Raw genomic sequence first — 26,874 nt, 5'->3', positions numbered from 1 at the left:
CCACCAGTAGAATACATAACCACACGTGAGCTGGACATGATCACAACGCTGCCACCAATGTAGCGGAAGAAAGTGAAAGCTGCAACAGGGTCTAATCAGGGCTCAATTGTGGCAAAGTGAGCTCTAACAGCCATTGCTATGAAAGCCTAGTAGGCCTCTGGGCAGTGGCAGTAGGCGTACAATGCTGGCATATGCCTTGTTACAATAGCCTAAGTATATAACATGATTGACACAACCGTAATAATCATAATGAAACGGCCTTGGAAGTGCCAAAAAGTCAACATAATTAATTATTTTACATTCACCTGTTTAACTGCATTGATACGACTTAATTTATCATAGTCCAAACTCGTTATAGTGGCAAATACCATGCAGTTACACCAAGGGAATTTTAACCAAACAGATTTTTTTTGCCAGTCTTCTATTTCCCCACATTTATTGATTAATGAATTTCCCATCATGAAAATGTGTCCCCATTCCCCAATCAAATACCTTAATCAATACCACAAAAACCCCCAGACAAATACAGCTTTTTACTCCAATCTGGTAAATCTGACATAGCACTTCCCAAAAACAAGCATAGAAAACAGCATTGGCATTAATAAAAAATATTGAAAAAACTTAAGGCAACTATTATATTATAAGTATTTTGGTGACAACCTGGTTGAACCTCTACAGTACCTGTGGGTCCCCCACGGGACGGTTGAGCTAACGTAGGCTAATGCGATTAGCATGAGGTTGTAAGTAACAAGAACATTTCCCAGAAAGTTTAAATTCTTGTTAATCTAACTGCACTGTTCAATTTACAGTAGCTATTACAGTGAAATAATACCACACTATTGTTTGAGGAGAGTGCACAGTTATGAACATAAAGTTCTTAATAAACAAATTAGGCACATTTGGGCAGTCTTGATACAAACTTTTCAACAGAAATGCAATGGTTCATTGGATCAGTCTAAAACTTTGCACATAGACTGATGTCATCTAGTGGCCAAAATCTAAATTGCACCTGTGCTGGAATAATACATGATGGCTTTTCTGTTGCATTTCAAAGATGACGGTACAAAAAAATACAAAAGAACGGTTGTTTTATTTCTTTGTATTATCTTTTACCAGATCTATTGTGTTATATTCTACTACATTCCTTTCACATTTCCATTCACATTTCCATTTCCAAAAGTTATTAATAAACCAATTAGGCACATTTGGGCAGTCTTGACACAACATTTTGAACAGAAATGCAATGGTTTATTGGATCAGTCTAAAACTTTGCACATACACTGCTGCCTTCTATTGACCAACATCTAAATTGTGCACGGGCTGGAATAATACATGATGGCCTTTCTGTTGCATTTCAAAGATGATGGTACAAAAAAAATACAAAAAGACACGGTTTTTTCTTTGTATTATCTTTTACCAGATCTAATGTGTTATATTCTACTACATTCCTTTCACATTTCAATAAACTTCAAAGTGTTTCCTTTAAAATGTTATCAAGAATATGCATATCCTTGCTTCAGGTCCTGAGCTACAAGCAAATAGATGTGGGTATGTCATATTAGGCAAAAATTGAGGGCAGATCCTTAAGAGGCAATATTGGGTTGTTAACACGTTTTTTTATATATATAAATAAATGTGGGACACAAAACAAGGTAGTGTAGAACACCATTGCGCGAAATGCAGTGCTCCAATAACTTTCAAAACAATGTTTTGAAGTTTGCCTCCCAAAAATGTGTTTTCCTGTTAATTAAGTCGCACAAAAACTTGTGTATTTTCACACAAATTAAGCCGCACAAAAATGCACAAAAAGCATGAAATCAGCTGAAATACTTTTTGTACATAATTGCACGAATTGAGTGGGAGATTGTGTTACACAACCCAAAGTTCCTTCCCTATAGATCTAGCCTTTGACCCTAATTATTTGGGTGGATTTATCCAAGTTTCTTTGAAACAGGTCAGTTAAACTGAGAGATAACGGACCGGGGGCTGAGGAGATGGGGACGCTTGCTCCTCCCTTGCCTTGTCTCACTCCTCTTTCTCCCTCCTCTTTCCGCTACTGCGCGTTTCCACTGCCCGTTCCTATCTGCGCTCCATCCTTCCTCAGAGCGACCCATCAACTCCGCCAAACTGTTGAGCACGACTCACTGTCAGACTGTAGCCTAGTTGCACTGCTGTGAAATAGGATTATCTATTTTATTCAGTTCATTGTGTTTTTGGATCAGCATTTTCTAACATTGTCCAGTGGAATAGACAAATATCGTCAGTGTGCATGAAGAGGTGATGAACGGATAGGATAGCCTTGGATAACTTTCTGGAGTGAACTTTGCGTATTGCGTGTTCATGCGGGGACAATCCATCTCTATTGTCGACGATGGCAAAGGCATTCTCCGTCATTACTTTATATTTCGTGGCCATTCTTCTGGGAGCCAGCAGGGTGATTGGTAAGATGAAACAGAAAGAATATTGAAAACATTGGGATCTTAGGCTACCTTTATGTGTTTCAATTGTGGTTTATTTTGACTTTACTTAAACTAACAACTGTATTTAGATGTTTATAAGAACTTAAAATAATTTTAGGGATTTTTTGTTTGGTATAAAAGTCTGAACTCGAAATCATTGGTTCTATCTCACTAGGGCAGTAGACAATATAATATAACATAGTTGAATGATTGACCATCAATTAGTAGAAATTGTGTAATAATTGGTAACATCAACAAGTGCAGTTGCCAAGTATAAAATGTGACGCATTACATAATTACAATGTGTTAACAGTGGCTTTGATTATTCTTATGTGCATAAGGCAGTTACAATTCCTTTTGGCCCCACATTCAGTTGTGGCCCTCATTACTCCTGGCCCTCGGCCCTCAATCCTTTTAACAATCCATTTTGACAATTCATTTGTGGCAGTACAGCAAATGACCATTGAGACAACACATGTTCCTCTCCTCAATACTCCGGTGCTACACTTCATTTTCATATTCTTTGGATCAGTACGCTAATCAAAGACATCAGTAATATTAAACTGTTCCATAAATGTTGGATAATTTGGGGCTAAATATTCCACATTTCTGCATGTATAGTATGTGTCCATTCCCTCTCTGGGAGGCCGTATCCTCTGGAACAGGAACCCCACCTTAGGCGACACAGAGCTGGGCTATTCAGCCTGACCCGGCCCATCTGCCCTGGCTTCCTGTTTTGACACAGCTCCGCTCCGCCATTTGCCACAGGAGTGGAAAAATAGCGACAGAGTCCAGAGTCCACGCCATGGATGCAAAATATTTCTCCCATCTGTGCGATCCACTGTTGGAATGATTCATGAAACTTCATTTTATCATTGATTTACAAATGTGTTATGATGTGTTCTAGCTATCAGTATTCTAGTTGCAGAGAATAAACTAGTGTGTTGGAGGAGTCTGGTGTGGATTCTGAGAGAGCATAACCATAGTTGGGATAGGAACCATTACCCATCTGATTTCATGTTCAGACATCACTCGCACTCTACACTCCGGGAGTCTCCCAGTCTACATGTTTCTATAAACATGATTTAAGGTTGGTTTGACATGAGAGTGAGCAGTCTCATATTGATCTCCACTGTGTGCTAATGCTGACCGAACTGTTGAGATAAGTCAATCATCAGGGTGATTGACTGACTGTTTACCTCTCCATTCCTACAGCATTAGAACTCCGGTTCATGCCTGACCCGCCAACACTGAGCATCCAGGAGAAAGTCCTCAGGATCAACACCTCAGACACACTGGCGATCACCTGCAGGTGAGACATACTGGAACCTGATGGGCCTCTCTTCTGCAGAAGCCTGGCAAATATGGCCGCAAACATAACTATAAATGGTCTTAAAACTGATATCAACTACCTCTGATACCTCACATAATGAATCTCCATATAAGTCATCCATCCATCCATCCATCCATCTATCAAACTTTTCCCCAACATCATTCTCACTCTGTTCTTTTGATCTGCAGTGGCCGTCAGAACCTGGTATGGACCACATCCTATAATCGCAGCCGTGCTGGCAGTCGTCTCTCCATAGTAGACTGCAGTGGGTCAGGATTCTTCTGCATCAAATTACACATTTCCTCGGCCACCGTCAATGAGACTGGGAAGTATCAGTGCTCCTACAGAGACCTGGCGGTGGAGGATAGAAAAACCTCTGTGGCCGTTTATGTCTATGTCCAAGGTGTGCATCATCATTACCTCACTTTGGAATGACAAGTAGGCTTACCGAATCCCTCAAGCGTGACCCAATGGGTAATCTTTACTATCTGACCCAAGAGCTGCTTAGAGCTGCCTTAATAATGAGCCTACCTGATCTGATGTATGTACAGTATGGATTACATACAGTGTATGCTGTTGACTCTCATGATGTCTCATGACTCCTTTATGTATTTGTGTTTTATTTCAGACTATAAAGTACCATTTGTGCCCTCTGACAAGGACATTGACGTTGTGTTCATCCGTGAGGGAGTGCAGGTGGTCATCCCATGCCGAGGGTCCGTGGAAAATCTCAATGTCACGCTACGTACCGTAAGGACAGATCCACTGACTTTATTGCAGACAACACCATTCTGTATACTTCTGGTCCTTCAGCTCTCGCTGCTGGTGATTCTTTGATCCACCTCTACGCAGACGACACCATTCTGTATACCTCTGGCCCTTCTTTGGACACTGTGTTAACTAACCTCCAGATGAGGTTCAATGCCATACAACTCTCCTTCCGTGGCCTCCAATTGCTCTTAAATACAAGTAAAACTAAATGCATGCTCTTTAACCGATCGCTGCCTGCACCTGCCCGCCCGTCCAACATCACTACTCTGGACGGTTCTGACTTAGAATAGGTGGATGACTACAAATACCTAGGTGTCTGGTTAGACTGTAAACTCTCCTTCCAGACTCACATCAAACATCTCCAATCCAAAGTTAAATCTAGAATTGGCTTCCTATTTCGCAACAAAGCATCCTTTACTCATGCTGCCAAACATACCCTTGTAAAACTGACCATCCTACCGATCCTCGACGATGTCATTTACAAAATAGCCTCCAATACCCTACTCAATAAATTGGATGCAGTCTATCACAGTGCCTTCCGTTTTGTCACCAAAGCCCCATATACTACCCACCACTGCGACCTGTACGCTCTCGTTGGCCGGCCCTCGCTTCATACTCGTCGCCAAACCCACTGGCTCCAGGTCATCTACAAGACCCTGCTAGGTAAAGTCCCCCCTTATCTCAGCTCGCTGGTCACCATAGCAGCACCCACCCGTAGCACACGCTCCAGCAGGTATATCTCTCTGGTCACCCCCAAAGCCAATTCTTCCTTTGGCCGCCTCTCCTTACAGTTCTCTGCTGCCAATGACTGGAACGAACTGCAAAAATATCTGAAACTGGAAACACTTATCTCCCTCACTAGCTTCAAGCACCAGCTGTCAGAGCAGCTCACAGATTACTTCACCTGTACATAGCCCATCTATAATTTAGCCCAAACAACTACCTCTCCCCCTACTGTATTTATTTATTTATTTTGCTCCTTTGCACCCCATTATTATTTCTATCTCTACATTGCACATTCTTCCACTGCAAATCTACCATTCCAGTGTTTTACTTGCTATATTGTATTTACTTCGCCACCATGGCCTTTTTTTGCTTTTACCTCCCTTATCTCACCTCATTTGCTCACATTGTATATAGTCTTATTTTTCTACTGTATTATTGACTGTATGTTTGTTTTACTCCATGTGTAACTCTGTGTTGTTGTATGTGTCGAACTGCTTTGCTTTATCTTGGCCAGGTCGCAATTGTAAATGAGAACTTGTTCTCAGCTTGCCTACATGGTTAAATAAAGGTGAAATAAAAAATAAATGAAATTGTTCATTTGGGCGGACATTTTAAGGCATACTAAAGTAGACCTCACCAGCCAAAAGTGGCCCCCGAAAATTGCTCGCTGTGTCACATACTGTATTCGCAGATATGTGCCCTACATCATTGCTCTCTCTCGCTCTGCTGTGTGTGCATCTTGCTAGCTGTCTCTCAAATGGCAGGGACTGAAGCTCATTGGTTAGAACTAAAAAATGCCAGGGGGCTTACCCAAGTGGGGGAAAATGTAGGGAAAATTGCACAGCACAGCTTCCAGAAAAACAGTCGCTTTAGGGATTCCGTGGCTAATTGAGGCAATACAGTAATTCTGCTAATAGATTATGCATGTATGAACTACACATTGACATATCCAGCCCAAAGAGGCAGGTTTAAAAACGATTTAGTAGTTGCCAATGTTCTGGAGAATGTCTTTAAAGACATTAAAACACAGAACAGTATGTACAGTATGGGATACATGCAATATATTCTGTTCAGAATGGAGTCAACATTCCAGAAGTTATTCTATCGTGTCTTATTTTGTCTAAAGTTGACAACTACGACTGCTTCACCTCATACCTGCCTTTCATCTAGTCTAACTACATGAAGTGGCCTACATTTGTGCTTCTACTCTGTCAACAAAGCCAGTTGGTAAAGACCTTGCTCTCTCAGGTATGTTTTGTTAGACTGCAGGCTTTGTGGGCTGCAGATAATGTCAGTTGAGATTCTGAGTCTGTTGCATTGTTTTCATGTCAGTTCAAGGGAACAATAAACTGAGTTTCCATTTCCTGTCTGGGTTGTCCCCACCTTCAGTCAGTATTACAACTCTGGGACCTCGTATATGGTCTGTATGGTTCATAGGACATTTTACTGAAAATGAGTGTTGGAAAAACCACAATGCCCTCTGACCTAGCCAGTGCTGATCAAATGGTAAAACATCACTCATCATTTCCATGTGAGGGTTGGTCGGTCAGCACCACTAGCAAAGAACCTGCTTTACTCAGTTTTGTCAAGTCGATGCAATGTTGTGATGTATCTGTAATTAGTTTCTCTTTTTTTATTCGGTGTCCTTTTTCGTCAGAGCTATCCCACGAAAGAACTTTATCCGAACGGGAAGGATATTTTTTGGGATAGCATGAAGGGTGTCTCAGTCCCCAGTCACCTGATCAGCTACGCTGGATTGGTCTTCTGTCAGACACGCATACACAATGAGACCTACAAGTCACCTCTCTACATTGTTACAGTAGTTGGTAAGTGGGTTAGGTTTTAGTTTAGTGTATGAATCCTATTTGATCCACTGTATGTATGACTTACCAAGGTGTCATTGAAACTGTCAATCTAAGTTTGTGTTCATTTAACTTAAATGCATGTGTGTGTGTTTGTGAGTCTCAGGAGAACAATAGCCTGCTCACCACACCGCTGTGTCTCCCCTCCCTTTTCCGCAGGATATAAGATCTATGACCTCACCCTGACCCCGGCACATGGGAGGCTGTCTGTGGGAGAGAAATTGGTGCTAAACTGCACTGCCTACACAGAGCTCAGCGTGGCCATCGACTTCACCTGGACACACCCTATCAGCCTGGTCAGTACCCTGCATGGCCCACTCTTATAGACAGACTGTGATTACTAAATGCACGTGAAATCACTGACTCAGGCTTTATTGACTGACATGTTACTCATCACATTCCACCAAACACGGAAATCATAGACACGGTGATGATATTGACACTAAACTGACTCACCATAGACATATTCCATTCAAGAGAGAGATACCATATGATATATCCCTTCCTCTTCCTCCGAAGGTTTCCTCCTTACTTCCTGCTTTCAGGAATGTTTTTAAACACGACTTCAGTTCAATGCTGCCCTTATATAATTCATGGTGTTGTCTTCTCACTTATACCAGTCTTTATGTTGATTTACAGTGCTTTTATCCCCTCACTCTTCTTTCTGCCCCACTTGCAGGCCCCAGTGAATGGCTCTGGTCGGACCTACACCACGTCACACAAGAAGAAGCTGTGGAGCTCTCTGGAACTGTCCGACACACTCACAGTGGAGAACGTGACCGGCAACTACACAGGAAAGTATACCTGCACAGCCTCCAGTGGAAAAATGGTCAAAACTGCATCTGCATCTCTTGTGGTCTTTGGTAGGTACACTCAGTGGTTTAAGCCACATCTATTGTCCAAGGTACATAGTGTGGAGGTTTTTACACTTTTTTGCAGATATCCTATTATTGTCTTATATTAATAATGACCCCTGGTCTGGATTTATTGCACAATAATCCGTTATGTTACTTTGTGACATTGAATTGTTTTGATGACAATGGTAGCTGACAATGTTTATGTTGTTTTTGTTGTCATTAGAAAAGCCTTTTATTGATTTTGATGACCACAAGTGGGTTAAGGTTCTGGGGGTGAACGCTAGTGCCCAGAACATTAAGATCCCAGTCAAGTTCGACGCCTACCCAGAACCTACAGTCAGATGGTATGTTGATCATGTACAGTAATGATATACTGTATATGCTTGCAGTAGTTTGTATTGTATTCTATGTAGACTAGGTATTTGTGTAAATATAACCTGTCCTTATTTCTACAGGTATAAGAATAGCCGGCCTATTTCTAAGGATGACTATAGATTTAAACCTGCCAGGGACTCTCTCATGATCCTTGGCCTAGCTGAAAAGGATGCTGGGAATTACACCGTGGTCTTGATCAATAAGATAACAAAAGAAGAGCAGAGACGCTCCGTCCAGCTCTTGGTCAATGGTATGTACCTCCTCCCCTCCTCTCTCCAGTCTTCTCCTCCTCTCCCCTCTTGCTCCTCCCTCCAATTTGTCTTATAATTCCCCCCTTTCTCTTTCTCCTTTATGCTGTACCTCTGTCTTAGACTTAAACTGTGATGTGACCATTGCCGCGTTCACACTGCACTTAGCCTAGGCCAAATGGAGTTTGCACCTGTCAAGTCATGGTTCATGTCTCCTCAGTCCCTCCCCATATCATTGAGAAGGAGGTTGCCGTGGACACTGATGTTCACATGTACGGCAGCAGCCCCACCCTCAGGTGCACTGCCCGTGGAATCCCCACCCCTACACGCATCCAATGGCAGTGGATGTCCAGAGAGGACTGCCCACTCCTCTTTCAGTAAGTCTCACGTTCACTATGCGTGTGTGTGTGCGTACGTGCGTGCGTGTCTGCATGATGCATGCGCATGTGTGTGTAACCTCACCCCGCTGCTCCTCAGACGGTCATTGTTAACAGGTTGTTGAATCTGTGGAGGAACATCAGCATTCTGGATGTTGATGAAAGCATTAACAGAGACAATGAGTGTGCCCTGTGACCTGCATCAGATTGTAGGATGTGATTCATACTTCTCACAATAAGTTGCGTGCATAATTTAAAAACACCAGGGAGCTTTAGACTGAGAAAACATGAAGACCAATCTTATCTTTGTATGGTTTTGTATGGATTTTTATATGATCCCAGTATTCTCTATGGATTATGGCCTTGTATTCCAGAGAACTTTGATGATTGAGTCTCTTAGGAAAATTGTGATTGGGTAGAGCTGGTGCTTCATAATGGGTTGTGATTAGTGAATGGGCCCCTCAGGTATGCAGTAATGTGGGGATTGTTGATAGAGTGGTTGGAGTGTATGGTCCAGTCTACTGTACAGACCAACAGTAAGGTCTTATCTTCAGCCTGCACATCCTAGCACTTCCTCAGCCCTGGTCAGGGTTTCCTGTTGTTCCCAGTGCACTACTCTGTCTAAAGGCTTCTTCCTGTGCAACCCTGTCTCTACCTCCTTGTCTTCCCTCCATCCTTCACTACCACCATCACTCCATTAATCTCTGGCTCCCCATTTCACAGATCATTTTTGTGTTCTCTCTCTCTCTCTCTCTCTCTCTCTCTCTCTCTCTCTCGATCCGTCTATTTCTATGCGTCTCTGTTCTCTTGCTTTCCTGTTTGAGTTCTGGTCTCTACTGTAGTGGTGTGTCTTTGTTGACAATCCCACCCACTCCAGTCTGTAAACAAATGACGTAACCTCTCCTGAACTCACCATTTCCCAGCTGAGAACAGGGACCAATAGATCAGGGACATGTTGTATTTATAAAGGTCATAGTCTTCTATTTATATTTGTGTGTGCGTGTGTATGTTTATTTGTTTTTGTGTATCTACGGTGATGTGCTTATATGGATTTTTTTGTGTCTGACAATAGCAGTGTGTCAATGGAGTGATTTTGGTTTTGTCCTGCAGGTCAGGAGTGGTGAGCTCTAGGGTCAAGTTGAAGGACTGTACCAAATGGAGGGACATCAGCAATTCCACAGGGCCAAATCCTATCACCCAAAGTAGCAGTGACACAGATCACTTACACAAGGTAAAGACCATTCCTTCCTCTCTAAATGATCTCAGTCATTTATTATATCAATGAATTGGTAAAATAATAGTCAAGATAATTTTTGTCTGCAGACTGTGAGTTCTCTGAAGATCCAGAAAGCCAAGGTCCACACCCTCTACAAATGCCTGACTTCTAACAAAGCGGGACAAGATTCACGCATTATCATCTTCCATGTGACACGTAAGCTTCTTTTTATGCTTCTTCTGTTCTTTCTGTTTGTGTTCATTGGTGCATCGTCCATGAGAACACCTCATGATTAAGTGTGTTGTGTGTGTGATTGTCTACTCTACAGGTGGTCTGGAGCTGAGTGTGTCTCCGTCCCGTGAGCCCATTGAGCAGGACCAGGTGGTTCTGAGGTGTAAGGCAGACAGGCTGATCTATGGAAATCTGGCCTGGTTCCGTGTGGAGAATAAGTTTGACCCAGAGCAGGTCCCTGCCGTGCAGTCCTGTCGAGGCCTGTCCCTGTCCAAGCAGCCCTTGTCCCAGGCTGTCCTCTCTGGGCTGCAGGGCACCAACGTTACCCTGGAGCTGCCCCTGACCAACGTGTCTCGGGGGGACCAGGGTGTGTACGCCTGCCGGGTGGAGAACATCAAGACTGGGGAGAGGACCTGTCTCCTCCGACACCTCACCCTCAGAGGTACAAATCTGTACCTGGACCATATTTATCAGTTATCTCCACAATCACTTGGGCCACTCTCACAGGTCTTTAACCAAGGTCCTCTCATGGGTACCGCAGGTTTCTAGATCTAGTCTAGTGTTTGGCAAAATATTTAGAGTCCTGTCTTCTTGTTTTTTTTTAGCACTTGAAGCCGCGAGGATCTTGAACAATTTGACAGACCAGAGAGTGAACGTCAGTGCGACGACCATGCTAATATGTGAGGTGACCGGTACACCCACCCCGACCGTGATGTGGACCAAACACAACCAAACAGTGGTGGAGGGCTCTGGTAATGGCATGACCCAATGGTTACTAATACCACTTCTGCTGCTACCATTTCTACTTTGTGTTACATACAGTACAATATTGGTATTAATGCCATGGACTTTTTTTGCCACAGGTGTGATTCTGAGCCGATTGAACCAGACCCTGACAATCCAGCGTGTGAAGAAGGAGGACGGTGGTCTGTATACCTGTACTGCCTGTAACAGCCGGGGCTGCGACACATCTCAGAGCAACCTTATCACTGAAGGTCAGTCTCTCCCACTACGGGAAACTGGACCACAGCATAGGAAACAGCCAGCATTAATCACGCTACAGACATAATGCAGTATGACAAAATGCCTGTATTTCCTGTTCTCTGGTGGTGTATCCATAAACAAAAGAAGGTACAGGCATAACCAAAGAGGGATTCATACCACAATGAATTTGTTCAGTTTTACTCATGATATCTTACCCATAAACTCCCATATAGACCATTCATTCATTTATAGATTTTTTTTTATAGCTGGCCTCAAGGTTCCCCTGATTCACCTCCCACTTAAGACATTCTGCTATATCAAAGATGAAGTGTATAAATAACTGTTCCCCCACGGAGCAGGAAGCGTGCCCTGTTAGAGCACATCCTCCTGGGAGTTTCAGAATACCAAACAATAAGAAGCCCAGCAAGGACAAAGGGAGAGGCCGGCCTAGAACACTGAGACACAGCAACAAACAAACAAACAGACGTACAGAGAGTGACCAGTTACAGATGTAGGATCTTAATTTGATCACTCTTTTGTTGCTAAGAATTTCCTGGCACAGCAGAAAATGCAAACTTGCTGTGTTTAATTTCTACTTTAAAATATCAGACTCGATTTGCCCTAACAAAAAATTTATCAACCCTTACAAAAAATGTCCATTAATTATAATCCACACAATAATTCACATTTAATGTTGCTCCAGAATTATTTTCCTTCTGTAGAAAACTGTCTCAAATTAAGATCCTGCATCTGTAGGGCCTACGTGACCCAGCCCCCATCACAGGCCTCTGGCCACCGGCCCGTCACCCAGTCAGAGCTCAGGGTCTCTCAGGCGCCAGTGAGCCTCACTAACGAGGCAGGACAGAGGACAGAGGCTGCCTCAGCTCACTAACGAGAAGTTCCTCTTATATGTGGGTGGAGGACAAGAGAGGGATATTGGGGAAAAGAGAGAAAAGGGGATATAGATGGAAAGAGAGAGAAGGAGTAGGGTGGAAACATTAACGATGAGGGTAGATCAATAGGGTTCCACAGCTTGTAGTCACAGACTTATGGTGTGATGACAGTTTTTTCCCAGGTTGACTTTGGCCAGAGTGATGCTGACCCCAGAACATTTGTTATGACTAGATAGAATATCAGGTCTGCTCACAGCCTGAATTCCAACAGTGCCCTTCCTCCAATACAAACACACACACACACACACACACACACACACACACACACACACACACACACACACACACACACACACACACACACACACACACACACACACACACACACACACACACACACACACACACACACACACACACACACACACACACAGGTTTCCTGAAACCGTGTTCCTCCTAGCTTGGTACTGATTTATAGCCAAAGCCAAAGCACATTGTAATTGGCAAATTCCAAACTGACAGAGAAAATCTATTTCAAATTATTTTTTTGTTTATTTAACAGAAACTCAGATTTGATGTGTGCAAAAATATGTGAACCCCTTCAGTCAATAGCTTGTGTCATCTCCATCAGCAGCGATAACTTGGGAGTAAACGTCTCCTATAGCCAGTAATCAGTCTCTGACATCTGTTTTGAGGGATTTTTGCCCACTCCTCCTTACAGAACTCAGCCAATTGAGTTAAGTTTGAGGGGTGTCTGGCATGAACTGCCCGCTTCAGGTCCTGCCACAGCGTCTCGATTGGATTTAGGTCAGGACTTTGACTTGGCCAATTCAAAACGCAAATCTTCTTTCTCCTGAGCCATTCTTTGGTAAATTTGCTTGAATGCTTTGGGTCATTGTCTTGTTGGAAGACCCATTTTAAGGCCAGCTTTAGCTCCTTGACTGATGGCCTGACGTTCTGTTTAAGAATCTCCTGGTACACCTCAGAATTCATGGTTCCCTTAATGATGTGGAGGCGTCCAGGTCCAGAGGAGGAAAAGCAGCCCCAGATCTTGACATTCCCACCACCAAGCTTGACTGTTCTGATAAGGATATTTTGGTGGTAGGCAGTGTTGGGTTTTCGCCAAACATAGCAGTGTTGATTGTGACCAAAAAGGTCAATTCTGGACTCATCGGTCCAGAGAATGGACTTCCAGAAACCTTCAGGTTTGTCCATGTGGTCTCTGGCAAAGTTAAGACGGGCAGTTTGGTTCTTTTTTGACAGCAGAGGCTTCTCCCTAGCAAACCTCCCATGAATGTCATTTCGATTCAGTGTTCTTCTTATTGTTGAAGCATGCACAGTCACCTGAGATGCAGCATGGAAGGTCTGCAAATCTCTAGATGTTATGTTAGGGTTGGCTTTCACCTGATTCTAGTGTCTCTTGGGGATATTTTGGAAGGGCGTCTACTTCTAGGCTGAGTTGCTGTCATGTTAAATGCTCTCCATTTGTAAGTTATTTGCCTCACAGTGGACTGATGGAGCTCAAATCTTCTTGAGATGATTTTAAAGCCTTCCCCTGGCTGACGTGCTCTCACTACCCTCGTCCTGATGTCCTCTGGGATCTCCTTTCCTCTTGGCATGGTGCGCTTTGCATTCACCTGGATGGGTAACACCAAACTGACCAGGTTTCTTATCTCTATTTATCAGAGTCCCGCCCAAACTCTTTCCTAACGATCTCTCCTTTGATTGGTTCATTTGGTACCCAATTATTTACCCACCTGATTCTACTTACCTACTTAATTTAACCAATGCAACTTGGCTTTCACTTATTTTTGCACCTGCACTAATTCCTTTTTAATTTTGTTTTTCTACTATACGCATGATTTTCTCTACACCAACATACGGTATTGGTAAATATAAACCTGCTATGTCAGATCAAAACGACTGGTTCTGATCCAATTAAGATTTCATGGTAAAAACTAAAACAATCTGTAATTTCAACAAGGGGTTCACATACTTTCAAGCAGCACTGTATAATGATTGAGTAATGAAGAGGTAAATACCCTTGTACAGTTTACTGTAGTTCATACTACTTCATACTCACTCTGGTTATTGTTTTGGTTGTAGGAGCAGAGGAAAAGACTAATGTAGAGCTGATTGTTCCTATTGGCTCTGTGGTCATCGCCATGTTCTTCTGGCTACTCATCGTCTTCGTCATCCGCAGCAGGAAAAGAGTAAGACAGACTGCTCTACTCATCCCCTTTCCACACTCCTCTGCACAGGCCCACACACAGGGTTACACACACACACACACACACACACACAGCCATACACACACAGCCACACAAACAGATGGATGGGTCTGACAGATGAGAAGTGACTGGTCTAGCGGTCAGTGTCTACACTCCTTTGTGTTGGGGAACAACAGAGGCACATTCTGCTGCCAGTCCCTCCGTCACTGGCCGGGCCTGGCATGGCATCTAACTGATGAACCAGCAAAGAGGGGACTAACACATGACAAACTCTCATAGACAAACTTCCACATGACAAACTCTCACAGACAAACTTCCACATGACAAACTCTCACAGACAAACTTCCATAAATAAATATAAAAGGGGGCTTTCCATCCATCAGGGGAAATGTCTGAAGACACTGTATCTGTAGGTCATTATAGAAAATATGGAATATATATAAAAAATATATACATTTCTCTCTCTCTCTTTCGTTCTCTCTCATCCCCCCATTCCATCTCTAGCCAAATAATGGGGACATGAAGACAGGGTACCTGTCCATCATCCTTGACTCTGAGGACATGCCCATGGACGAGCACTGTGAGAGGCTCACATACGACGCCAACAAGTGGGAGTTCCCTCGTGACAGGCTGAAGCTAGGTGAGACTTTCAGATCCTTATGGGCACATTTTTGGGGAGAAAGAGACGCTATACACAGGCGAGATGAAAGTTTTAAATCCACTGTCTGAAATGATATTTGGTGTGTTTTGAAGGTGACCAATTGGGGCGTGGAGCTTTTGGACAGGTAGTAGAGGCAGCAGCCTTTGGCATAGAGAAAGCCACAACCTGTACAACAGTGGCAGTCAAGATGCTGAAAGGTGGGTACACCTCCTTCTCATCCCCTGGCATATGTATATACAGCGTATATACACTGTATATATATTCTCTCTCTTCTCTCTCTCTCTCTCTCTGTCTCTCAGGCTACAGGGAGCCAGGTTTTCCTGTGTCTACCCTTCTCAATGGCAAGGCTGTGCTCACTGAGCCTGTACTTTGTCAAGGTTTTTCTAAGGTTTTGATCAGTAACCATGGTCAAATATTTAGCCACGGTGTACTGTCGATTTAGGGCCAGATAGCACTGCATTTTGCTTTGTGCTTGTGTTTCCCAATAAGCAATGTAGTTTTGTTTTGACTGTGTTGTAATTTGGTTTATTCTGATTGATTGGAAGTTCTGGTCCTGAGGCTTCAGTGTGTTAGTAGAACAGGTTTGTGAACTCAGCCCCAGGACCAGCTGGATGAGGGGACTCTTTTCTTTGCTCAGCTCTTGGCATTGCAGGGCTTGGTAATGATATGAGAGGGGGTCACTGTATTTTAGATGTTTCCAAAACTTATTATTAGTGGATATTAGCCTAATTCTGCCCTGCATGCATTGTTTGTAGTTTTCCTCTGGACATGTAGGAGAATCTTACAGAACTCTGCATGCAGGGTTTCAATGGGGTGTTTGTCCCATTTGATGAAATCTTGTTTTGCAAGTGGACCCCACACCTCGCTGCCATAAAGTGCAATTGGTTCAATGACATATTCAATTAGTTTAAGCCAAATTTGAATAGGTATTTCAATTTGAATTTGCTTTTTAATGGCATAGAATGCCCTGCGTGCTTTCTCTCTCAGTTCATTCACTGCCTCATTAAGGTGTCCAGTTGAGCTTATTTTTAAACCTAAGTAATTGTAGTGTGTACAGTACTCTATATATTTTGTACCAATTGAGAACTTTGGTCTAATTCCCTAAGATCTGGATCTTCTCTGGAAAATCATTATTTTAGTATTTTTGGGGTTTACTGCCAGGTCCCAGGTCTGGCAGTACTGCTCTAGCAGGTCCAGGCTCTGCTGTAGGCCATGTGCTGTGGGTGACAGCAGGCATAGGCCATCTGCGAAGAGTAGGCATTTAACTTCTGAATTGTGGAGACTAACACCAGGGGCTGAGGATTTTTCTAGAATAGTGGCCAATTCGTTAATGTAAATATTGAAGAGTGCAGGGCTCAGATTGCAACCCTGGCGAAGGCCCCGCCCCTGGTTAAAGAATTCTGTTATTTTCTTACCAATTTTAATGCTGCACGTATTGCCAGTATACATTGATTTAATTATGTCATATGTTTTACCCCCTACACCACTTTCAATAACTTTGTAGAACAGTCCTGTATGCCAAATAAAATCAAATGCTTTTTGGAAGTCGATAAAGCAAGCGTATATTTTGGTATTATTTTGGTGGGCATGTTTATCTATCAGGGTGTGTAGGGTGTAAATATGATCAGTTGTGCGATGTTTTGGTATAAATCCAATTGGGCTTTTACTCAAGACATTGTGCTTATTAAGGAAGTTTAAAACTCTTACATTGATAATACTACAGAAAACCTTCCCCAGGTTACTGTTCACACAAATGCCTCTGTAATTGTTCGGGTCAAATTTGTCTCCGTTCTTAAAGATTGGGGTTATGAGTCCTTGATTCCAGATGTCAGGGAAATAACCTACACTCAGGATCAAATTAAACATCTCATTTAGTATGCCATCAGGTCCGCATGCCTTTTTAAATTTGAGAGCCTGAAGTTTCTTATAGAGCTCCTGGTCAGTAATTGAGGAGTCCAGTGGATTTTGATTGTCCTTTATAGCTTTTTCTAATCCATTCAACTGCTCATGAATTTGGCGTTGTTCTGCGTTTGTGTCAATTTGAACGGTGTTGTAGAGTGTTTTAAAATGGGTTGTCCATATGTCACCATTTTGTATCGCTAATTCCTCTTGTTTAGAGTTTTTTTGTTTTCTCCAATTTTGCCAGAAGGTGTGTGTGTTTATGGACTCCTCAATTAGTGTCAGCTGCTTGCTGTTGTACTGTGCTTTTTTGGTTCTGAGTGTACGTTTATAGAGTTTTAAAGTCTCACAGTAATGAAGGCGTAATTCACCATTATTTGGGTCTCTGTGCTTTTGGTTGGATTGTGTTCTAAGTTTTTTCCTTATAATTTTACAATCTGCATCAAACCAGTTGTCATCTGTGATCTTTTTTGTTTAGTTTTTTATCAATTTCAATTGTGCTTCTTTTGCCATTTGCCTGAATATATAGTTGATGTTTTGTACTGCTAGATTGATGCCTTCTTTACTGTGAGTGAATGTGGTATCCAGAAAGTTATCTAAGAGTGTTTGGATATTTTGGTTCCAGGTTGCTTTCTGGTATTCTTCTGTGCTGTTTTGGGCCAATCTGTATGAATTTCTAATGTTGTACAGCTTACTGGGCTGTGAATGTCTGGTTGTTTCCATGTCTGTTCTTTTGAGGATTACAATGTAATTTGGCTGTGATCAGACAGAGATGTTAGTGGCTTGACAGTGAATGAGCTGAGAGAGAAAGGGTCAATGTCTGTGATCATATAGTCTACTGTACTGTGGCCAAGAGGTGAGCAGTAGGTGAATCTCCCCAAAGAGTCCCCCCGTAACCTACCATTGACAAAGTACAGACCCAGGCTTCTACAGAGCTGCAAAAGATCCCTTCCGTTTTTGTTGACGGTGCTGTCACTGTTGTTTCTATGGGGGAGATTAAGACAGTTAGAAACAGTATGGCCTGTAATAAAGCTGTCTCCTCGTGTGCTCGTTAGATCAGGTAGTGTTCCTGTACGCGCATTTGTGTCCCCACAGATGAGCACATTTCCCTGGGCCTGGAAATGGCACGTCTCTTCCTCAAGGGTGGGGAAGATCTCCTCTGAGTAATATGGGGATTCTGAGGGGGGGGATATATATTGCGCAAAGGAACACATCTTTTTCTGTCAGTACAAGTTCTTTTTTCAGTTTTAACCAAATGTGATATTTGCCAATTTTGAGGGGATCAATTAGATGTTGTAGTTTGGATTTGTACCAAATGATCAGTCCTCCAGAGTCTCTGCCTCTATTGACAGAGCTGTGTTTTTGTGACGGCACAATTACCTCTCTGTAGCCTGTGGGGCAGTGAGTGACAATGTCAGCCTTACACCATGTCTCCTGCAGAATGATGACGTCAACATCTTTAAGATTTTTGTTGAACTCCAGTGCTAAACTCTTCAGTCCAAAGGTTGATGAGTTTAGGCCCTGAATGTTCCACATGCTAACTGATAGTGATTTCATGTTCCAAAAGAAAGAATAGCAGTCAGAAATACAGTAACTACTAACTAATAAGTTGTTAAGAGTGAGATAAACAGGATAACAGCTAACATTTTTTCTGTTATATATATAAATATTCCTATTCATTGAACAAGTAAATTCTAGTACAGTGTGTGTGTGTGTGTGTGTGTGTGTGTGTGTGTGTGTGTGTGTGTGTGTGTGTGTGTGTGTGTGTGTGTGTGTGTGGACGTGTTTAACTATTCTTGTGGGTACCAGAAGTCCCTACAAGAATAGTAAACGAACAAAAAGTTGACCAGCTGGGGACATTTTGTTAGTCCCCACAAGGTCAAATGCTATTTCTAGGGGGTTTAGGGTTAAGGTTAGAATTAGTGTTAGGGTTAGAATTAAGTTAAATATTAAGGTTAGTTTTAGGGTTAGGAGCTAGGGTTAGGATAAAGTTTAGGTTTTTGGGTTAGGGTTAGGGTTAAGGTTAGGGTTAGGGTAAGAGTACGGGTTAGGATTAGGGTTAGGTTTAGGGTTAGGGGTTAGGGAAAATAGGATTTTGAATGGGACTGAATTGTATGTCCCCACAAGGTTAGCTGTACAAGACTGTGTGTGTGTGTGTGTGTGTGTGTGTGTGTGTGTGTGTGTGTGTGTGTGTGTGTGTGTGTGTGTGTGTGTGTGTGTGTGTGTGTGTGTGTGTGTGTGTGTGTGTGTGTGTGTGTGTGTGTGTGTGTGTGTGTGTGTGTGTGTGTGTGTGCGTGCGTGCGTGCGTGCGTCTGTGTGTGTTTAGTGCAAATGTATTGGAGGAGCTGTTTAATCTCACTTAATCCTACAGGGTTCCCCTGTCCTCTGACGACCTCCGCGTAGCTGCGCTGGTCCTGCTGTTGGGCCCTGTGGAGTGGAGGAGGGCCAGTTCTGGGCCGTGGTGCTTCCTCTCTGGTCTGGTAGGGGTGGTGGTCTGGTGCAGGGTAGTAGGCTGGGCCCGGTCCGGTCTGGCTAAGCTCTGGTGGTGGGTGGGGCCTGTGGGGTGCGCTGGGTCTGGTGTGGCGTTGAAAGGGCCTGGGGCTCCTTGGTGGTGCAGTGGTCTGGTAGGGGTCTCTGGGTGGTCCTCTGTCCAGTGCGGCATGGGGTGTTTGTCTACCAAGTGCCACGTCCTTTAGAGACTTGGCAAACATCCCTACTGTCTGCTTCCTCAGGTGGGAGTGGTTGTGCAGATGCTCTGGGGTGATTGTTGGGTGGTGAGCAACGTGCACGTTCGGGAGTAGGCCACACCCTCTGGTGATGTCAGCGTTGACTTTCTGAATGGTACGGGGATGAAAGTCTTTGCGGGGCAGCAGAGTGGAGATGGTGATGTGGAGTTGGGGAACCGCTCAGAGGCCCTCTCTGCTACTCTGCTGACCAGGCTGCCTACTCTCTCCTGATCCTCTCTCTGCTACTCTGCTGACCAGGCTGCCTACTCTCTCCTGCTCCTCTCGCAGGTTGTTGGTGCCGGTGTGAATAATAATGTGGCCTGGTGTGTCAAAGTCAGGCTGGGACAGGATGTGGAGTGCATCCTGTGTTTTTGTGCACCATATTTTGCACACCTTGTGTTGGGGGAAGAGTTTATCTTCTTGGATTAATTTCCCATTTGAGTCAATGAGGATGGCCACCTCAGTGGGTTTTACCAGATTAGTGCGTTTACGGTCTGGGGCTGGAGTACACAGGGCCTGTGTACATGGAGGGGTGTGTGGGGGTGTGTCAGGGTGGGCCAGAGAGCTTCTCTCTGTAGTAGGTGTCTCCATGTGAGCCTCCTTTTTGACTGGGGGTGTGGCTAAAGTGTTGTCGGTATGGGGGGGGGGTTGTGGGTAAAGGTGGGTCAGTGGGGTTGTTAGGGGTGGTGAGGGGCTGCAGCTTCTCTCTGGGAGTCTCTACAGTCTGTTCTCTGTGCTGCAGCACTCTCTTGATGACAGACAACTCCTTTGCCATCTCCTCCTTTACCTGCACCAGCTCTCTCCTCATGGTGGCCTTTACCTCCTCAAGCGCTGTGGTAAGGCTCTCGCTCAGCTCCTGGACAGAGTTCTTCAGCTGGGTCCTGCTCTGGTTGATCTGGTCCTGTAGAAGCTCTGTGTCTGGGCTGGTGGTGGTGTAGCTGGGGAGCTGCTCCTTCAGCTCAGTAACCCATACCTCTATCACAGCCAGCCTGTCTCTCAACAGGCTGATGGTAGTGTGGTCTTGGCTCTGGTGGTTGTAGGCAGGCAGGGGGGAGGATAGTCCTGCTGTTGGGGTGCCTGAGGTGAGGGGAGAGGTCGGGGTGCTGTGCTTTTCTTTTTTGCTTTCCGCCATCTTCCTTAAGGTGGGGAAGTCCTGCACAACAGAGCTGAGTGCAGCCTCACTGCCCTGGACCATGACAGTGCCGTTCTGATACATGTTTACCGTCAGAAACCTGTTTTCCTGGTCCTTATCGCTGTCCTCAAAAATGTGGATTTGCCTTCCCTTGCAGATGCCTTTCTTTGTGGTATAGCTGAAATGCCTGGTTACAGCTGTATGCCAGGCAGTAGTGTGGTCTGTGTAAAATAACAGGTTTGTAACAGTCCTGTTGTGTGAGCAGTCGGCAAACAAAGTTTCTGGGTTCTCCCTCAGAATTATGTGTTTAAAATTGATTCTTCTCTGATTTGATTTCTGCTGGGTATTCAAAAAAAAGGGGGGGGGGGGGGGGGAGTCTCTGTCTCTGCTGCTGCTGTCGCTGCTAGCGCTGCCTCAGTGGCCATGTTGCTATGGTTACCACCAGTAAACAGTTAGAGCTAGACTGTAAACTAGCTGACAGATTTGAATTTGGCTAGCTACCACGATGAAGATTGGTCTTTTAACTCACTCTCTGTCAATCTTTTCCTCCTGTGTTGATCTTCAGTTGTACATTTTGATTACCAATACATTTTTTGCTAATTTAATCGTGTCAATCTCGCTCTTAACAACCAAAAAGTTATAACAAGTCAGGAGCTGTTCTTCTGCATGACTTCTCTCTGTCTCTCTCTCTCTCTCTCTCCCTCCTCAAACAAAAGTATTGTTTGTGTCTGCACTTAGAACAGTCCCATAACAGCATCAGACAGCTCAAGAGTGCTCAGAATCTCTCTCTCTCTCTCTCTAAAAATGAGCTGACTGAGTTTTTATCTCTGCCCACCACAGAGGGAGCCACCTCCAGTGAGTACCGTGCACTGATGTCAGAGCTGAAGATCCTCATCCACATCGGCCACCATCTCAATGTGGTCAACCTGCTGGGGGCCTGCACCAAACCAGGGAGTGAGTCTTCACATTATCAACTCACACATTTCATATTTCACGTATTCCCTTTCCTATTTTCTTTTCCCCCTCTTTTTCTCTCGCACCATTTCTTGGCACCCCTTTCTCCCCCTCTTCCATTTGTGTTCTGCACATTGTGTTCATCAAGAAATGTCTGCTTTATTAGTGGTGAGAGGCAGAGAATAACAAGCATGCTCTATCTGTCCTAATTGTATATCTGCTCAAACCGCAGAGAGGAAGCCATGTTCTGGGAACGGGGAAGAGGGCCTTTGTTTCCATGTCCTCTCTCTCTTTCTCACTCCTACGCTTTCCCTTACTTTACTACACATTCCCATTCTACAGTGCTCTAGTGAAGTGATGATCTTCCTCTGATATTGAACCTTTTCTCCCTCCCTCCCCCCTCAGGTCCATTGATGGTGATTGTGGAGTACTGTAAACACGGCAACCTCTCCAGCTATTTAAAGAGCAAGCGTGGAGAGTACAGCCCCTTCAAGGTAAATGAGCCATGCCCCAGCAACAGCGGTCTGTAAAGCTCAGCCAGCCTCTGATGTGGTTACACTGATCCCAGACCATTACACAAGTGTTCTCCGTGATGCTCTCACATTGTCTGCCTGCCTGAGCCGCTGGAAACTACCAGCTTCCATTTCATGTTGTATTGCTTGGGCCAGGAGTTTTCCAGTCCAGTTTTTCTATTAGACATTTGGTCCTTGATCCTTTGACATGCCATTTCTCCATGGTTACAGAGGAGGCGGCCTCGGTCAGGTCAGTGGGAGCGGATGGAGGAGGACGTGACTAAAGGGGACCTGGGTTTGGGGACCAGCACCCACTTGGACATTTGCACTGGGACAGCAGTCTGCTCCAGACTGGGAGAGGAGAGCTCTGTTAGCCACGTAGAGGAGGAGGATGGTACTGCAGCTCTATACCTCCATACTCACCTCATGCAAATACTGTACATATCACCAATAGGATTTATATATTTAATTTGTGCTACAGCGGGAAAATAATCATGCAGCAACAGGACATTTGAATTATTATGTGGGGTATATTTAATATACATTTTTGTAGGCAAATCAAGTCTGAAATTAATTTCAAAGTGGGAATTACAAACTTTAGAAGCCTTTTTAAAACTCAAATACACTATTTGCAGGAAAATTCTAAGCAACAAAAGATTGATCAAATTAAGATCCTTCGTTTGTATGCACCACTTCACTCATCACAATGTATAATGTATGACGTGATAATGTGATAATTTAACCTCTTTGCTATTATTAAATGCCAAATTTGAACCCAAGCAGAGAGTTGTGAGTGGGAGGAGCACCTGACCATGGAGGACCTGATCAGCTACAGCTTCCAGGTGTCCAAGGGCATGGAGTTCCTATCCTCTCGCAAGTGCATCCATCGGGACCTAGCAGCTAGGAACATCTTGCTCTCAGAAAACAACATTGTGAAGATCTGTGACTTTGGTCTGGCCAGAGACGTCTACAAAGACCCCGACTACGTCCGCAAGGGAGACGTAAGCTACTAAGAACACGCCGTACCTCAGTCACTAGCAGTGGTTATTACGACGTCTCATAAACTGTGATTCTCTCTACAGGCGCGGCTCCCTCTGAAATGGATGGCTCCTGAGACCATCTTTGACCGGGTCTATACCACACAGAGCGACGTGTGGTCCTTTGGCATTCTGCTCTGGGAGATCTTCTCTCTGGGTGAGCCAAGTGACAGTACCTCTTCAAACACAACCTGACCACTTAGTGGCCGCACCATGACCACACTGTGACTGTATTATAACGGTTGTTCTCTCCACCACAGGGGCATCTCCATACCCTGGTGTTGGCATTGATGAGGCCTTCTGCAGGAGGCTGAAGGAAGGGACCAGGATGAGAGCACCAGACTACGCCACCACTGAGATGTGAGTGGACTACTGAAATACAGCATATCACACGACATGACATACTGAAGCCTGCTCAATTCCATTATGACTGTGAAATACAATTATCTGCCAATAGAATCTGACACGTGAAGCCATAGGCAACAATGTGACACCATTGCAGTGTGTTGCAGTGATGAATTTACAAATGACCAGGTAATGATTGTTCTGCTAGATATCAAACCATGTTGGACTGCTGGCTGGACAAACCTACCGACAGACCAAATTTCACCGAGCTCGTAGAACATCTGGGGAACCTGCTACAGGCCAGCGCTCATCAGGTCTGTTTGTGTACATACATGTTACATGTATGTATGTAACTAGCACTAGCACACATGTGCTATGTGTGCTAGTTTATTTATGAGGGTATTGGTGCACGGTATGTGAGTTTGTTCATCTTATTGTGTGTGTATGAGGTGAGAGTGTGAGGTCTGAGAGTGTAATCGTGTGTGTTTACCTTCAGGATGGGAAGGACTACATCCCTCTGACAGCAGTGGAGGTGGAGGGGGGCTCACTCAGCCCTGAACCCAGGAACCCCTTCACCAGGATCATCAGAGAGGAAACCCATGTCCCCCAGATACACTGCGACAACACACCCGCCATCTCCCTCGGGTCAGCAACATGCACACTGACTCAAATTAACACCAAGCATCGCATTGATCCGTCACAAATGAAACCCCAATATAGTGGACTACCTTTGTGCAGTTTGTATGAACACTTGCTAGTTGCTAGTGTAACTTGTGATGCCCCTCCTCACTGCCCCTTATAGGCTCTCCCAGCAGAGTGACAGGTGCAGTCGACCACTCAGTGTGAAGACTTTTGATGACATCCCTGTGGGGCATAGCAGCGTCATGGTGAGTGCCTCCATGGTTACACACAGTGTCACTTCCTCTTACATATCAACAGCCAATAATCTGAGTCCATGTGGGTGTTCCCTACAGGAGGGTCAGACGGACAGCGGTATGTGCCTATCACCAGAGGAGATGAAGAGTCTGGACCATCAGCGTCACCGCACGTCCAACTTCAGGTGAGAAAACAGGAGGCCCATAACCCCCAACCCAATGGTTATGTATTACACTCTGGACTCTCACAGTATTTGTGTGATTGTTACTGTATTTGTTTATTGGATTATAAATGGTTCCTGTCCTCCTATAGTCACATCCAGCGATGTAAGAGTAAGGAGTCTCTGGCCTCCGAGTCGTCCAATCAGACGAGTGGGTACCAGTCAGGCTACCACTCAGACGACACTGACGCACCCATTTATGCTAATGAGGAGATGATCATGAAGAGAAGCATTGTAAAGAAGCCACGGCCGCCCAAAACAGCAGACAAGTTCAGTGTTGAGGTGCGCTACAGTGCACCCCCTGTTTAGCCCCTAATGGTCACCACCATCATCACTAGCACTGTTCCCCTAACTGCCCACAAAATATACCCCTCTCCTTGAGCCTGTTTTTGCAGCACACAGCAGTACCCTCAGGTGACCATCAGGAACAATGTCATCACATGTAGTAGTGGCTTATCCATTGCATTGTTTATTCAGTCAAAGTATTTTGTTATGAGATAAATGTAATATATTCAATGGGATTGATGAAGGTTGTATGAGGTAAAGACCCCTGTTTTTAGCAAACCCTTGGAATGCAATCATGTTTACACAGTAGATGGAAGGTCAGGGGAGCCACAGGGACACACCCAGTTCCTGAGAAGCAATCCGCCCACTTCCTCTATTGCAGGAAATGGCAACTGGAATTTGACAATTGAATTAGCAAATGTTTTCATTCTTTTTTCTTTCTTTTTCTGTCAATTGTGTTTTCTTGGAAAAAGCCAGTCTACATCTCACACAAGTGGTTTTATCAAATGCAACACCTTAATCTTTTGTACGGACAAGTTTCTATCAGATGTTTTGCTTTTTCTAGATTGTTCTTGCCTCTCAATTGTACAGTTTATTATAATAACTTACCTTATTTGATCGAAACCGATATCTACTGTACTAAACTTGTAATAAATGTAACTAGTTTTATAAAATAAATATTTACTTGTAGACCTGTGTGTGTATGTATTTTCCTTTCTTTGTCAAATTGAACTTGAGACAATACTTTCCCACCCATAGTCCGTGTTTTGATTTAAACCCTTCTCAGTAATTGGTATTTACACTTACCTTATGCATGTGCGTAACAGGCTTTGCAGGTGTGACTCCCTGATGTGCATTGAAAACATTTAATTAAACAGCTGAAAACCCTCCCATTTGCTGGCCAACAGATGTTCTCATGGAGTTGTCATTCAACAGGGTTTTCAGTACATTTATCTAAAGCCATATATTTACATACGATTTACATTTAATTAGAATTTTCTCAGACTCACTGACTAGAATATACTGTATATCGAGAGAACAAGTTCAGAATAGGAATTATGAAAGCAAGCCATCTTAAATAATACACATATATTCGTATCCTTTATTTGTTGTTGCACCAATTGGTAGATAAAAAAATACTTGGATTTTGTTGATTATTTAGGGTTAGGAAAGTATTTATGAGTCGTACATAAACAGGGTTGGAGAGCCTTTGGTGAGTATATTGGTGAATAAATAATACAGTGGTTTGAATCCTCCTGAAATTTGCCATATTCAATTGTCTAATCCATAAAATATTGGACGGTAAGAAATAGTGGTTGAACAATAATCCTATAAATCTACTCTAATTCTCACAGAACTGTGATGACAATGACCCTTGGGCCAGTCTTCATGTTTAAACTGCTATGTAGAATCTGCGTTCCATAATGATTCAGATAGGCTACATGTCCCAAATTATTGCACAACTTGTAATACATTAGCCTATTATGATCCACTATTGCAGCACACAGCGGTACCCTCAGTTGACCATCAGGAACAATGACATCCAGCCTGTATTACAACCGGCCTATAGTCCTATAGTGTGGCGCACAATTGGGAACAAAATGGAAAAGTCTGGGCATATACAGTGCATTTGGAATGTATTCAGACCCGTTCACTTTTTCCAC

At 43.8% G+C, this 26,874-nt stretch overlaps 1 protein-coding gene across 4 annotated transcripts in view; it reads left to right on the top strand.

The window, feature by feature from the left end:
• The window catches only part of kdr (kinase insert domain receptor (a type III receptor tyrosine kinase)), a 50,433-nt gene extending 24,533 nt beyond the window's left edge, over positions 1–25,900 (top strand). The window contains exons 1-29 of one of the 4 annotated variants that reach the window (XM_071406424.1): positions 2,030–2,441; positions 3,675–3,771; positions 3,981–4,195; positions 4,421–4,542; positions 6,947–7,115; positions 7,311–7,447; positions 7,831–8,014; positions 8,232–8,352; positions 8,464–8,633; positions 8,852–9,008; positions 10,119–10,239; positions 10,332–10,440; positions 10,553–10,897; positions 11,061–11,207; positions 11,319–11,450; positions 14,439–14,545; positions 15,068–15,203; positions 15,317–15,421; positions 21,822–21,935; positions 22,341–22,429; positions 22,679–22,841; positions 23,231–23,448; positions 23,530–23,641; positions 23,745–23,844; positions 24,038–24,143; positions 24,326–24,474; positions 24,632–24,716; positions 24,804–24,889; positions 25,018–25,900. In XM_071406424.1, coding sequence (XP_071262525.1) covers positions 2,372–2,441; positions 3,675–3,771; positions 3,981–4,195; positions 4,421–4,542; positions 6,947–7,115; positions 7,311–7,447; positions 7,831–8,014; positions 8,232–8,352; positions 8,464–8,633; positions 8,852–9,008; positions 10,119–10,239; positions 10,332–10,440; positions 10,553–10,897; positions 11,061–11,207; positions 11,319–11,450; positions 14,439–14,545; positions 15,068–15,203; positions 15,317–15,421; positions 21,822–21,935; positions 22,341–22,429; positions 22,679–22,841; positions 23,231–23,448; positions 23,530–23,641; positions 23,745–23,844; positions 24,038–24,143; positions 24,326–24,474; positions 24,632–24,716; positions 24,804–24,889; positions 25,018–25,234 — 4,083 coding nt within the window. In that variant the 5' untranslated portion in view covers positions 2,030–2,371 and the 3' untranslated portion in view covers positions 25,235–25,900. Of the gene's footprint in view, positions 1–2,029; positions 2,442–3,389; positions 3,550–3,674; positions 3,772–3,980; positions 4,196–4,420; positions 4,543–6,946; positions 7,116–7,310; positions 7,448–7,830; positions 8,015–8,231; positions 8,353–8,463; positions 8,634–8,851; positions 9,009–10,118; positions 10,240–10,331; positions 10,441–10,552; positions 10,898–11,060; positions 11,208–11,318; positions 11,451–14,438; positions 14,546–15,067; positions 15,204–15,316; positions 15,422–21,821; positions 21,936–22,340; positions 22,430–22,678; positions 22,842–23,227; positions 23,449–23,529; positions 23,642–23,744; positions 23,845–24,037; positions 24,144–24,325; positions 24,475–24,631; positions 24,717–24,803; positions 24,890–25,017 lie in introns of those variants that run through there. The other 3 variants (XM_071406422.1, XM_071406426.1, XM_071406425.1) reach the window with 3 other exon arrangements.
• Positions 25,901–26,874: the final 974 nt, after the last annotated feature.

This window comes from Salvelinus alpinus, chromosome 6 (genome assembly GCF_045679555.1).
Source record: "Salvelinus alpinus chromosome 6, SLU_Salpinus.1, whole genome shotgun sequence".
In the NCBI taxonomy this organism is placed as follows: domain Eukaryota; kingdom Metazoa; phylum Chordata; class Actinopteri; order Salmoniformes; family Salmonidae; genus Salvelinus; species Salvelinus alpinus.
This window is presented reverse-complemented; position numbering and strand designations above follow the sequence as displayed.